The sequence below is a fragment of the Gasterosteus aculeatus genome, chromosome 10, assembly GCF_964276395.1.
Source record: "Gasterosteus aculeatus chromosome 10, fGasAcu3.hap1.1, whole genome shotgun sequence".
Lineage (NCBI taxonomy): Eukaryota > Metazoa > Chordata > Actinopteri > Perciformes > Gasterosteidae > Gasterosteus > Gasterosteus aculeatus.
In genome coordinates, this window is record NC_135697.1 from 3,107,209 (window position 1) to 3,122,697 (window position 15,489).

Here is a 15,489-nt window from a genome sequence, read left to right on the forward strand (position 1 = left end):
TTGCACAATTTTTGCACATCGTCACGGCTAATTACTTAAAAGGTAATATCTAATGAACTGGACACTTTATTTTATATTCAAACATAATTAGACTTTTCCCCTTGTGCACATGCTTGTGTATTTATGGTCATTGTTTACACCATCCCGGCAAGAAAAATTCTTTGCAACATACATGATAATAAATTATTGTGATTGCGATGATGCTCTTTCGTAAATTAAGGTTGATTTAGAATAAAATACACCATAAAGCAGGGTATGCCTTAGGTTTACTGTGAGTGACTCGTATCTTTTCAGAATGAACTTCTAACATAGATCTATAGTTGTTAGGTTCACTTGGTCTTTTAACTCACTTGTAAAACCAAAGCTGTATCCATATACTCTCTATTAATCCATTAATGCTTAATGCTAACTTCCTCTTAGAACTGATGTATTACTAACATCGACAAATGGCATTGATTCACAGATTTGATTTGAGTCCAATAATTTCAGAATTGCCCACTGCACTGGCGAAATATAACACATAGAGATAACAATGTCGTTCAGCCCAAATCTCACAATGCTCTCCTTTTTAGAGCTATTCAACAATAGCTTTTTGCAATAAGCATTACAGCCTTACAATTCCTACGTAATCCCAATTGATCTAAAATCTTAATGCAGTTAATAATCTCCACATTGGCAGGTACATCTGCGGCAAAGAATAACTAAAAATCAGACAATCAACATTCTTCTTTTCCAATGACCAAAAATATCCCTCAAGCCATCAAGCCACAGCTAAACAATAATTTGCTTTCATTCTAAAAAGCAGAACTCAAAGTGCTGCCGGACGCTTTCCTTGCAGTTTATTTGTCATATGTGCGTGCTAAATGCCACGCAGATAAGTCAGCGCTCTACCGTAAAATACACACACTATTTGTGAGTTAAATCGGATATCTGCTGGCGCTTGTAAGCGAATATGGACTCTTGGTCTTCTCGGTCCATTAGTCTCTCTCCTCTCCATATCACTCCCTTTGCGGTTCTCCCTCCAATTCCCTCCATTCTAAAACATTTCTTTCATTTTAAGGGGCCAGTTGTTTCTTAATTGGAGGCAGTTTTTATGTTGTGGCAGATCAATGCGTGGGCCAAACTAATACTGCAGTCAGCCCCCATTATTATGATATACAGTACGTTTGATCTCAAGAGCCCAACTCATCCCTCTGGTACCCTTTATAGATTTAACCGGTTAGTTTAGTTGCACAGTTGAAGAGTTGAATGTGAGGGCAGGCCTTTGAACAAGTTCAGCAGGTTGGATCCTGCAGGAGGACAATTGGGATGCAGAGTGAGATGTCATCTGAGAAAAGTGTGCCATTTTAACTGCATCACAAAGAAATATAACACCGATTTCAACGCGCTTTCCCTATCCTTTAGTCCAGTTTCTACATCCACACGATGACAGTGATTTCCATGGAAACCGCCCAGCAACAGGCTGCATCCTTGAAACCAATCAGAATCTGCTGTGTGTCTGTGTCTCGTCCAATTGGAGAGGCAGTGGAGGGGGAGTACAGGGGGTTTGTGGGCCGTCAAGGTGAATGCTCAGGAGGCGTGATCGAGGTCGAGATCCCTTCCTGCTTGAAAGAAGTAAGAATCTCAACATTTTAGTCTAAAAGAGACGTTTTTAAGGTCCACCACCTGACAGTTAACAGAATGGGACCAAGACATAAACAAATACATTTGCGGCAGTGATAGTTGTCTTCTACTTATTTTGAAGTCCTTCAAAAGCGATTTAGAAGAAGACAGCCAGTAGGAGCTGTGGCTCAGTTGGTAGAGATCGTCCTCTAATTATGAGGCGGGTGCTTTGATCTTCTATTGTCAGCATGTCCAACCCCCTAAAATGCATACATGTTGTCACGGGTGTGGGTTTTTGGGGTTCCGGAATAAGGCAGGACACGGCAGGTTTAGTTGACAATACTTTTATTTTGCTTCTTACGCTCCTCAAAACACAGCGCTCCCAGCGTCTAGCTCGCTCGTTTTGCGGCTCCCTTCTCGTCCCGATCGCCCTTACTGCGTTTTAAATAACAAGACAAACACAATCAATCAACATTCAGCTCAGCTGAGGCCAATCGCCTCCACCTGGCACCGTTCACTGAGCCACTCCCCCTCTCTCTCTCCCCTCTGCAGACGAGCCAAAACCACGCCTGCCACCACATACCCCCTGCGCCCCCAGCCTACGGCCCACCTTGAAGTTACAAGGTTGTAGAGCCAGATGCCACCGAGTGATCCGTTGGTATCCTTCATGCGGTGGAGCCATTGGAGCGGGGCGTGGTCCGAACAGAGGGTGAAATCGGATGAGGTAGTACCGCAGTCCACCGTCCACCCTGCTGTACCTGGCCTCGCTTTTGGACAGCTTCCGGCTGATGTATAAGTAGGGGCGGTCGACCCCCCCACCTCCTGGGACAAAACGGCCCCCTGTCCGATGCGTCGGTCGGCAGAGTAACGGGAAAAGCCCCACCTCTTTTTTTGTGTTGAGCCAATTCGGTGAACTATTCGGTCGGTCCGGCAGGGGGGAGAACACATCTGGGCAATGTGTGTTCTCTGGTCCTCAGAGAGACGGGCCTCGTACGGGAGCAGGGTGGGATTAACCGCTTTTGGCACCTCCGGCCCCAGCTCCTGTCTTTCTGGTACCGCAGGCACCAGAGCAACAGACTCTGCCTCCCTCCAGGCTTTCAGGAGGTTTAGGTGGTATATTTGCGTGGCTCCGCCCGGGTCAAACCGCACCACCTCATAGTCGACATCCCCCACCTGCTGTGTGACCTCAAATGGCCCTTGCCACTTAGCCAGGAGTTTGGAGTTGGAAGAAGGAAGTAATGAACTTTTCAGGGTGTGAATTGTCGCATTGACTCCAGAGGAATGTGGCAAAGCGAGGAGGGCAAGAAGCTTCAGGCAGAGATCTAAGTTGTGTTTGCCAAAATATGCACAACATGGCAGAACTACGTGTCACACATTAGACACCAAAACGAAAACACCCAACGGCCTCATCAGGGGCCTCATTTATAAAACCATGCGGAGGATTTGCGCCAAAAGTGGCGTACGGATGAAACATAGGATGTGTGTACGCACAGAAATATTCAGACTTATAAAACCGGGCTCACGCACGTCCTACACAGTTTTCCCTTAATAAATCACAATCACTTCTAAATGCAGCGCAGCTTTTGCGGCTTCATGTCACGCCCATAGTTGCCCATATATAGTCTGTGGAACGCCCACAAATTAATATTCAGCGATTGCGAAATCATGGCAAACACTGAGAGGAAAACGAAGAAACGTGACTTCACTCAGTGTGAAGTGGAAATGATCATTGTTGAGGTGGAAAGGAGTAAAATGCTTTTTGGAGGGCACAGTGTGGGCATTACTAATGCCAAAAAGGCACTGTAGTGCTGCGCACCATCGGCCTGTTTAAGTCTGGTCTGGTCTGGTCGGTTTCTGGGGGTCGAGGCGCGTTTGGAAGCTGTGCCACATTATGTAGCACAGCACACGCCAGTACGATGTTGCACACCTTATCAGGAGTAAACAATAACCTCCCTCTAGTGCAGTCGAGGCAGCGCCATCTGCCTTTAAACAGGCCGATGGTGCGTTGCACTACAGCGCCAATCCTTCCATGTGGCACGTCTGAGAGCGCAAGATCAGCCATCAGCGTCATTACGCATTGTGACGGCATCATGGCATTTTATTACCGTCCATTTGATTGCGTGTTTCTTGCATTTGCTGACGGTTCTCATTTCACCCGTTTGTGCGTACGCATGGGTCCGAGCTTGCGTGAAGGACCGCACATTTTTCCGTCAAGTTTGCTTTTTAAAAATACCAATTATTGCGTAGAGAGCGGCGTACGTCTTCTTTTGTGCGTACGCAACGTTTATAAATGAGGCCCCTGGTGATTCCCAGAAGCGGCACAGAGGGAAGAGCTGTTCGTGTCCAGCAGAGGCGCTCTGGGACTGGTCCCGACTCCTGAAGGAGCTGCAGCCATAAAGGCCTCATGAACAGCCAGAGACAGAGAGTGGGAGAATAAATCAGGTTGCATTCTGGGAAGATTTGTTGTGATTTCCTGCTTCTGTCTGTTCCAGAGAATAAATGTTATCTGGAGGATTTAAGTTTATAAAACAATTAATAGCCCAAAATAGACAAACATACATTTTACTTTTTTCACATCCATGTGATAAAATTATAAACTGTGTGTGTGTTTTACAGCGAGACGTGTTTGTGTGTCTGACACGCCCAAACAAGTGAGCACACAAGATGCAGCATGCAGATGTTCTCAGAGGGAAGCGTGTGGCTCAGTGGCAACTCAAACTAGCATGTTATAAACCCCCCAGATAATCAGATTACACCAAGGATCATGTCTTGTCTCCTTTTAATGGGGTTTAATCACTTCTCTTTGCAGTATTTCAGTACCATGAAACACAGCAAGCACGACTGATTTCAGTAGCTTGTAGTCTGACTGGGTTTGACTTTCAGTCAGAACAACTGATAACGTTCTCAGTTAAACAAAGATCCTTCATTGTATATGATTGTGATAAAATATCACAATCATATAGGAAGGAGTGCACAGTAAAATACTGTGTAAAATACTGTGCACTCACTCTGAGCGGTCTGGTGTAAATAACAGGTCAAGTGCCTTCTTCACTATCAGATTCAGTGTGTGTGCAACGCAAACATGGTGCTGAAGCTTCAGCTCTCTCACACAGGCAACCATATTGGGAGCATCATCAGTGACCACACATGTCACCTTATTAGAAATTGCCCTGAATCCAACATCATCCACAATACTGAAGGTCTGTGTTTCCTTCACTATCATGGAGACGAGGCTTCATCCAGCTCTTGTTTTCTGGTGGCTGGTTAAAAGAGAATAAATACAGTTTCTGTTACCGGTCTTCATTTGCACAATAAACAAAAGTGAACAGGGAACAATCGTGTTGGTGCATTTGTATTTTTTGTAATGACTTATCATGGCTGAAAGCTCCAGTTTCCTCCTTATCCTCGCTGTTGTTATTGTAACCCAACTCCTTGGAGCACAATAAACACCTCACCTTCGAATAAGATAAGAAACTCCTCCCCTAAATGAAGCGAGCGTCGATACGCGCGTCGAAGCGTCGGCACATCTCATCACTACTTCTCTCCTTCCCGGTGAAACAAGCGGACGTTAAAATGCGACTTGTCGGGGCGGAGATCTCGGTTCTGTCTCTCCTGATGATGAGCCTTCACGGCGCTGCAGCACGTGAGTTGACGCTTTGTTTAATGAGGTGTTTGATTGTAGAAGAAGAGACGCTTCGTGTCTTCATAGGCTGCAGACATCAGCTGAAGTGTCTCTGATGTCTCTGATGTTTAGCTCAGGACTCTCTCGATGACGACAGACAAAGTTGTAAAAAGTAACACATGTTGTCAAAGTGCGCGCGTGTTTCCTCTCGTGAGTTTGTGTGAAGGACAGAAGCGTGTTTGTCTCACTCTGCTGTCTCTGTCTTCGGGACATTAAACGGACGGATCGCTCTTGAAGCGGACATGGCAGCATGACGTAGCGCGGCAGATCACTGATGACGTCACACTGATGCTGATGAATCAGTCATCAATATTACTTGTAGATATTATCTTATTGCAGATATATTGGTGTTTACATGTTGTCTGATGAGTGAGAAGAAAGACAAGTGAAGAAATGTCAAACTCAGTCTGAGCTCATTAATAAACCGGAAGTTTTGATTTTAAACTCTTAGTTTGTATCTCGTTTACTAAAAACAACAAGCTATCAATCTGAATCCAGTGAGTTTAGGTCATGTTTATATTAATAATACTATCAGCTGAAATATTTAATATTCAGACTATATTAATCAGAATCAGCCTCAAACATCCAGCATCTCTCTGCAGTATTTGATGTAATAACAGGAAATATATTTATTCTCGGACAGATTTGCAAAACATTTTAGTGACCAGTGCTGAAATAAAAACTCATGAATATGAATTCAGACACAGAGGACATGAAGATTGTGAAACATTTTTACTGTGCTGATAATGTTAAATAATATTCTAATCTTCTTCTATTCATCCATCTGATACCGATAGAAACTAAAATAGTGTAGTGACAGATTTTCGTGAGCCACTCTGCAGGGTGCAGGAGAAGATCCTGTTCCTCACTCGCTCACATAGAGATTCCTGGTCTTTCGATTTCTTTGGGTGAAGTTCCCGTTTATTAGTTTTATACTTAAACACAACTGCATATATATTTGGTTCCTGATCTCGCTGTGCGTCTTTGATAGCATCATTACCTGTATCAATTGCACCTGTGCCCCTTATGTAGACTCCCTGTCCCAATAATACACACTGCCACCTGTGGCCAACCTGAGATTGGCTCCCAGTACCGTGTTGTACACAAATATCACGAATGGCTCCTACATGTGATGTTCATGACGTAACCACGTCATCTGCAGAGATAGACGCGCAAGACACGTGAGCAGGAAGTACGCAAACGGTAACGTGTAAGCCAGAGCCGGAGAATAAACGCCCGTGGATATGAATCAAACTGTGTTAGGTCTGGTGTATAAACCCACACAACGCAAACACTACATTGGCGACGAGGAGTAACCGGAAAGTCACTCGAAGAATCGACCCGGACACCGCGTTTTTCTTTCTTAGTTTCGCGAGCGGACAAAGAAGAGGGAGGAAGAAAACGGACACGAGGGTGAGAAGCTAGCTAAGCTAACGCGGACGAACGTGAATGGCAGTCGGCGCGCCGCAGCAAGCATGGCAGGAAACACCGCTACGCTCCCACCTTTCGACACGGAAACTGACCCTGGCTCTGTTGGACCTCGCTGGAATAAATGGGTGCAAAGGTTTGAAAATTACACCACTGCAATGAACATTACTGGAGATGCTAGGCTCAAAGCATTATTGCTACATATAGCAGGAGAGCGAGTGCATGATATCTACGACACATTATCAGCAGAAGATGACAAGTATGCAGAGACGAAGCAGAAGTTATCTGGATATTTTTCTCTATTTTTGCTAGCTAGGAACTGTGAGTTTGCAGATGTCAACGCAGAGATTAAAACGCAAATCATACAAAGCCGTGCATCATCCAGGCTGCGCAGGAAAGCGCTAAGGGAACCTGAACTTGGCCTAGAAGAGCTTCTTGATCACGGAAGAACACTTGAACTGTCTGAAATGCAAGCAACCGGCATAGAAAGAGGCACAACAGCTGCAGTCAACGTGCTGGATCGAAAGACCGTGCAGAAGCATCCAAACAGTAGACGATGGTCAGAAAAACAACGTTGCTGCAGCTGCAGAAACTGTGGAGGTAAATATCCTCATGAAGGAGAATGTCCTGCTAGAAGCAAACAATGCAGAAACTGTGGTAAGCTGAATCACTTTGCTAAACAATGTCGCTCTAAAATCAGGGACATTAGCCAGAAACAACCACAGTACAAGGCAAACCAACACCATAAAAAAGTCCATCACATAACAAAGACACCAGGTGAAGAACAGGAACGCAACTCTTCCAGCAGTGATGACGCTTAAGTGTTTGTAGTAGATGCTGAAAAGGTCTCAGAGCTGCTACAGACACACATCAAGTTAAATGGCAGTAGCATGGTAGTTTTAATTGATTCAGGAGCCTCTGCAAACTGTGTTAGCGAAACAAGCTTCGAGAAACTTGTTGAAGGGGATGGATTTAACGTGCTCAGCTACAAAACATCCAAAGCACTGGGACTGATTAAAATAGTCACAGCAGTATCGTCCACACAACAGCGTCGCACAGTTGCAGATGAGCTGGTGGAAAATCATCCGGAACTGTTTCAGGGGATCGAAAAACTGAAGGACTTTCAGGTAAAGCTTCACATAAATCCCGACATCAAGCCTTCATGCCAACCACATCGACGTGTACCGTTCCACATTCGCCAGAAGGTCGAAGATGAGCTTCAGAAACTCGAGGCAGATGACATCATTGAGGAGGTCAATGGCCCGACACCGTGGGTCTCACCCATCGTTGCACCTCCCAAGCCTAAAGACCCTGACAAAGTCAGACTTTGTGTTGATATGCGGCAAGCTAACACAGCTATAGAGAGAGAACGGCACATAACTCCCACCATGGACGACGTGATACACGAGCTAAACGGAGCAACAGTGTTTTCAAAACTGGATTTGAGAGCTGGATACCACCAGCTAGAGCTTCATCCAGACAGCAGGTACATCACTACCTTCACTACACACATTAGGTTGAGGCGCTACAAGAGACTGAGTTTTGGTATATCCTCTGCTGCGGAAGTATTTTAAAATGCTATATGCCAGACACTGCAAGGTCTCTCTGGTGTGAAGAACCTCAGCGACGACATCATTGTCTACGGAGCCTCCCAGACTGACCATGACAACAACCTCCGAGCACTGTTCCAGAGACTCAGGGAAAGCGGTCTCACACTCAATCGGGAAAAATGTGAGTTCAATAAGTCAAGGCTTGAGTTATTTGGTTTCATCTTCTCAGCAGGAGGTGTTTCAGCAGATCCCAAGAAGGTGATTGCAGTTCAGCAGGCTGCAGACCCCCAAAATCCAGGAGAAATCAGGAGTCTGCTGGGGATGGCTAATTACTGCTCCCGGTTCATCAAAGATTTCTTCTCAATCTCAGAACCGCTGCGCAAGCTGACCAGACAGGACACACCCTGGGTATGGGGCCCAGAACAGAAAGTTGCATTACAGACACTGAAAGACAGTCTAACCAGCGACACTACGATGTCATATTTCTACCCAGGCAGAGAAACGGAACTGATAGTAGATGCTAGCCCTGTTGGACTGGGTGCTATCCTCTGTCAAAAAGATGTGCAAGGGGCTAAGTACATGATTGCATATGCCAGTCGGTCCCTGAGCGATGTAGAGAGGAGATACTCTCAAACAGAAAAAGAAGCACTGGCCATAGTGTGGGGCTGTGAACATTGCCACCTGTACATTTATGATCATCCTTTAACTAGTGACGGATCACAAGGCGCTGGAAATCATATGGAACAATCCCAAGTCCAAACCACCTGCCAGGATCGAGAGATGGGGACTGAGGCTTCAGCCTTACGACTTCAAGGTTGAATACAGCAAGGGGGCTGACAACCCAGCTGACTACATGTCTCGGCATTCCATGTTGTCTGAGACAGGTGACAGCACTCGTGCAGCAAAAGTGGCAGAGGAGTATGTGAACTTCATTGCGAGTCATGCTACACCTAAAGCAATGACACTCACAGAGATCAAGGCAGCGACACTTGCAGACCCAATGCTTCAAGAGGTTGGTGCTCACATCAGACACAACACATGGCATAGAACTGACAAGTCACAACATGCTGACATACTAAAGCAGTTTAGACAAGTTAGCAGTGAACTAACAACATCACATGCATCTGACATTATACTGCGGGGCACTAGAATAGTGATTCCCAAAGCCCTACAAGAGAGAGTGTTACAACTAGCCCATGAGGGACACCAGGGGATTGTCAAAACAAAAGCACTACTCCGAACCAAGGTGTGGTTTCCAGACATCGATCGCAAAGCAGAAGTTGCAGTACGCAGTTGTCTCGCATGTCAGGCCAACACACCAGTCACACGCAAGGAGCCGCTAAAAATGTCAATTCTGCCAGAGGTTCCTTGGCATAGTGTAAGTGCAGACTTCTATGGACCGCTTCCGACTGGAGAGTACTTGCTTGTCATCGTGGATGAGTATACACGCTACCCAGTTGTAGAGAGCGTGCGGTCGACATCGGCAAACACAGTCATTCCGGTCATGGACAAAGTCTTCTCCATGTTTGGAATCCCCAGAGTTGTAAAAACTGACAATGGTCCCCCATTCACCAGTGACCAGTTCTCCCAGTTCGCAGATCATCTAGGATTCCATCACCGCCGCATAACACCGCTGTGGCCTCAAGCTAATGCAATAGCTGAACGGTTCATGCGGACACTTGGCAAAGCTGTTCGTGTGGCTGAAACACAGGGACTTCCTTGGAAACAACAGCTGAACATCTTTCTACGTGAGTATCGAGCCACACCCCACAGTACAACAGAAAGCTCGCCTGCAGAGCTGTTATTCCAACGCAAGGTGTACACGAAGATTCCTTCATTCACTCACACTGTCAGTAACAGTTCAGACTCCGAAGTGAGGGCAAAGGACAGCAAGGCCAAAGCCAAAATGAAATCTCATGCAGACTCTCATTGTCGTGCTACATCACACACTCTCACTCCAGGTGACACTGTGCTTCATCGTCAACCCAAGCACAATAAGCTCGCCACACCATATAACAGTAAGCCATACACCGTGACCAAAGCCAAAGGATCCATGATCACAGCAGCCAGAAAAGGACACTCCATCGTCAGGAATGCTTCATTCTTCAAGAAGATCTCACCAGAAATATTGGACATCCCACCGGACACTGATGATGATGATTATGATTACAGTGATGCCTCCACGAGCACAACAACGCCAAGATATCCCTCAAGGCACAACAGACATCCTCCAGCCTACCTACAGGATTATACTTAGTTTAGGGACTGTAAGCAGAAGAAATGTTCTGATGTAAAAGGGACTGTATTAGCCAAGGTTAAGAAGTTTGGTGCTTTCCCCTTTTAGCAGTCTAAAATAGAATTTTATTTCTGTTTCTAGAATTAGAAATACGCTATAAATATGAGTACAACGTTCAGTACAGCAGGTACGATTGCTAAAGTTTGTTTGATTTGATGTAATAGCAAGCCCAGTTTTCAGAATGTTAAGATGACAGGTTTGTATTTGTTCAATTAAAAGAAAAAGGGCAATGTGATGTTCATGACGTAACCACGTCATCTGCAGAGATAGACGCGCAAGACACGTGAGCAGGAAGTACGCAAACGGTAACGTGTAAGCCAGAGCCGGAGAATAAACGCCCGTGGATATGAATCAAACTGTGTTAGGTCTGGTGTATAAACCCACACAACTCAAACACTACATTGCACACCGGCCCCTAATTGGGAAAAGTATGTGAATTGAATGAATTAACAAATAAACAAATAAAAAATAAAATGTCCCTCTTTCTTCGTCAGGTGTTACCAACACATGACCCAAGCTTTGGTCCTGACCTTTACACGGCTTCTTGAAGCAGAACAATCTTTGATATAGGCCGCTCCAACTGTCCTGTCTTGGTATTTCTTCCCATGATCCATAACTCACGAGGAGCAGTTGGATCCATGACAATGACAATGTCCTATGATACCAAACTTCTTTGCGGCTTTGTCCACCTTTGTCGTACCTGCAGTAGCGGCAAGTACTTCCTTGTCCATTGTTTCCAGAACCGGTCTGACAGGTACTGAACTAGAGGCACTGAGTGAGAGCTTCCAAGTCATTGACGTCATCAGAAACCTTAGTTATGGGGAGGTCATTATGTTTGAAGCACAGAAAACATTATTTTCCTGACCATTCTAATGAGTCGCTCCCAAACGCTGCAATGGTGGAAAGCAGCATGGGGGTTAAAAGTCCAGTCAATTCTCCTGCAGGAGAGTGATATGAATCCTGCTATGGTCCATGGTAGCTAAGGCCTCTTTTGACGCTCGCTCTGATCCAGCTAGATTCGTGCTGTTGTCTGACCTAAAACGACGCACTTGGCCTCTGCGACAAAACCTTAAGATTGTTTCTTAAATATAATGCTGTGTCAATCTGTTCAAACTTTAGTTTTTCACAAAGATATTTTATAGTTAAACTTAAATATAGAGATACACAAGAAACTGGTCAGATTAGTTTTTTGTTTGTAAATGGTTGAATAAAACAAAGAATCCTTCTACTCAAACAATTTAAATCTCAAAAAACACAAAAACAAAATGATTTAATTTCTATTTTAATATAACAAATGTAAACAGCAATTAAAACATCAAATAAATGACCTTTTAACTCGTTTGTGCTTCCACTTCAAGAAATTCAAAGTTCAAAGTTATTGTTTAAAACCTCACAAGAAGAAACGTCTGTTTTTAAAAGCTGTATCATCATAAATATCAAAGTAAACATTTATTTCTGTATTTATTGAGTTGTTAAACACAGCAGATGTTATCAGGGTGTCTTTGATGTTCTGTGTTCCTTTTTAATTCTGTGTGCAGGAAAACAACATAATTATTGATTAATTAAATAACTGATGATGATTCCTTTTTGGTTCCAGTGACTCACTCGCTGAAGTTTTTCCTCACTGCGTCCTCTGGAGTCCCAAACTTCCCAGAGTTTGTGATTGTTGGGCTGGTGGATGAAGTTGAGGTTGTTCACTATGACAGTGACACCAGGAGAGCAGAACCCAGACAGGACTGGATGAGCAGACTCAGAGAGGATGATCCTCAGTTCTGGAAGATTGGGACTGAGCTCACTATGGGCGCCCAGCAGGAATTCAATGACAAAATTGACGTAGCAAAAGAAAGCTTCACCCAAACTGGAGGTTTGTTTGTTTTTCACACTTTTTGTTTGTATTTGCAACCTTTATGTTATTAGTACATAAACACACACACACACACACACACAGATTAAACAGTCTGAGATCTTTTCTTGACTGAAACATCTTCTGCTTCCAGTTCCTAAATATAAGTATATAAACACAATGAATACTTTTCCGTGTTGTTCAGGATGAAGAAGATTTCCTCTCATCCTGATTAGAACTCCAGCTTAGATTAGATGAGCTTTACTTGAGCTCAGGGAGTCGATGCTTCAGTATTTCATTCCAGGTTTTATCAGATGACGTCCAACATGTTCTAGTTGAGGTTCCTCACTGAGACGACTTCTTCCTCTTGTCTGTTTGAAATGGTGATGAATGAAATACTGCTCAGTGTTGTGGGTCACGTCCCTTCCTGCCTTGTCCTGTCTTCCCCTGTGATTGTCTGTCATGTCAAGATTGTTTCCAGCTGTTTCCAATCCCCTGCACCTCCCTAGTGTATTTAAACCATCTGTGTCTGTTGTCACTTGTCGCGTCATTGTTCCATGTTGATTGTTAGAAGCCCATGTCCTTGTTCTCGGTTCCTATCTTGTTCCCTGACCTTGTTCGTGCCTTTTTGAGTTTTGGAGTTTTTTGACTATTAAAGTCCCTTTTTGTTTCTCAAGAAACTCTGCGTTTGAGTCCTGCCTTTTTTCCCCACGCAACTTCGTGACAGAATGACGCGACCAAAAAAGGACTCAGCGGAGTTTTTTTCCCCTGGATGAGTTCAGGGGAACCCGTCTGGCTATGGGCGGTCCACGCGGTCTCCACAGGGCCGCCCGTAATTGGGGAACGGTCCTCCCGGAGGTTCCAGCCGGGTACCTGTTCTACTCTCCCCTTCTGGAGCCCTTAGTAGGCATCTGGGTCGCCGCTCTCACCATCCGCCGCCCACCACGCGGTCTCCAGAGGAGGAGGCCATTTTGTGGCCGTCCGGCGGCGATACTCACTGGGAGCGGGTGATGGACCTCGCGGTCCGGCTCAAGGCCACCTACGCTCTCCACGCTCGGCCGCAGCGCACAAAGTCCAGCGCTGGGCCGCAGCAGCTTCCAGTCCCGGCCTCCGGACCCAAGCCCACGACCCCCGGCCCCACAATCCATGCCCCCGACTCGGCCTGTACCGGCCGCGAGACTCATGGCCCCGACTCGGCCTGTACCGGTCCCGAGACCGGGAGGTCTCCAAGTCCTTGTTCTCGGTTCCCTGACCTTGTTTGTGCCTTTTTTGGAGTTTTTTTGACTATTAAAGTCCCTTTTTGTTTCCTGCAAACTCTGCGTTTGAGTCCTGCCTTTTTTCCCCACGCAACTTCTTGACATGTTATTCACACTGAAGAAGCACTTCCAAGGTTTCATCAGCGTCTCTGACATTTTACAGTGTGAACAATTCATGGATTCATTAGAAATAGTTATTACATCATCTGCAAAGAAAATATTAATTAGTAATATAAGATATTTAGTGTTGAAACATTGAATCAATTAGTTGATGAACAGAAAATGAATTTTCAGAAATGTTGCTAATTAGATAATCACTGAAGTATTTTATCAAGCAAACATGTCAACATTTTATCTCTCTCCCTCTCTCAGGGGTCCACATTGTCCAGAACATGTATGGCTGTGAATGGGATGATGAGACCAATGAGGTCAAGGGTTATGATCACTATGGTTATGATGGAGAAGACTTCATATCATTTGACCTGCAGACGGAGCAATATATCGCTCAAAAACAGCAGGCTGTCCTCACCAAACAGAAGTGGGATCAGAACAGAGCTCTGATAGCACACAACAACAACTTCCTGACTCATGTGTGTCCTGAGTGGCTGAAGAAGTTCTTAAACTACGGGAGGAGCTCTCTGATGAGAACCGGTAGGATCACATGACCTGATGTCATAAACCTTCTGTCACACACTGACACACTGTCCTCCTCCCCTTCCAATCCGTCTCCCCCCTCTTCATCTGTTTGTCTCCCTTCTTTAATCAATGAAACTTTACAGACATTTCATTCTTTTAGTAAACTTAAATACACATAGTTGAGTGTTAAAGAGGCATTTTAAATACATCAAAGATGAATGATATTAATACACTAAATATCATTGATAATAATAAAGATGTAACCTGTCCCTCTCTTCCGTCTCCAGAGCGTCCCTCGGTGTCTCTCCTCCAGAAGACTCCCTCCTCTCCAGTCAGCTGCCACGCTACAGGTTTCTACCCCGACAGAGCCGCCCTCTTCTGGAGGAAAGATGGAGAGGAGCTCCATGAGGACGTGGACCTCGGAGAGATCCTCCCCAACCACGACGGGACCTTCCAGATGAGGGTTGACCTGAAACTGTCCTCCGTCCCTGCTGAAGACTGGAGGAGGTACGACTGTGTGTTCCAGCTGTCTGGTGTGGACGAGGACATTGTCACCAAACTGGACAAGACCAGGACCAACGCGGGTAGGTCTGAGACCCGGAGCGGTGAAGGAGGGAAGCAAACATCCACTTTGTCCACTTTGTGTGTTTTAGATTTGGGAAGTTTTGCTTTCTTACATTTCTAGTCTAGTTTTTATTTGTAGTCATTTTAAGACTCGGATCAGAATTAAACACAGCGAGAGTTATGAACACTGTTTACTGGTCTAGATTAATATATAAATGTGTCAATATTTGGTTCATTTCTCTGTAAATAAGTTTATTCATCCTTTTGTAAACTCATTCCAGGTAAGAGCTTTATTTGAGTCCGTGCTGAACTATTGTAACGTGTCACCACAATTCAGACGTTGTAGAATCTGCATTCACACAACTACTGGTCACTTAAAGATGAGTAGACAGAATGATTAAACACGTGTATTAATACATGTATCCATCAGTGAATCAGACAGAGAAAAGTTCAGGAAGGAGGTTGAATATGTGTCTCAGTCATCATGTGCAGACGGCATAAAGAAATGACGTCACATGGTGTGTGTGTTCAGGTCTGCTGGATAAGTGGAGCTTCATCTGTTCAGCTTGAGACTCTTTGATTGTTTTGTGCTCCACAGAGAAGCCTGCTGCCTCCACCTTCATCATCATCAT

General features: G+C 44.9%; 2 protein-coding genes across 4 annotated transcripts in view; both read left to right on the forward strand.

Moving 5' to 3' along the window:
• Window positions 1-15,489, forward strand: part of LOC120826883 (uncharacterized) — a 315,723-nt gene that overhangs the window by 258,414 nt on the left and 41,820 nt on the right. The window lies entirely within an intron of this gene.
• On the forward strand, window positions 5,083-14,322 carry LOC144383431 (H-2 class I histocompatibility antigen, Q9 alpha chain-like). Its single transcript, XM_078080749.1, has 3 exons — window positions 5,083-5,245; window positions 12,156-12,422; window positions 14,030-14,322. Exons 1-3 carry the CDS (start codon window positions 5,089-5,091, stop codon window positions 14,320-14,322), a joined length of 717 nt encoding a protein of 238 aa, XP_077936875.1. The 5' UTR covers window positions 5,083-5,088.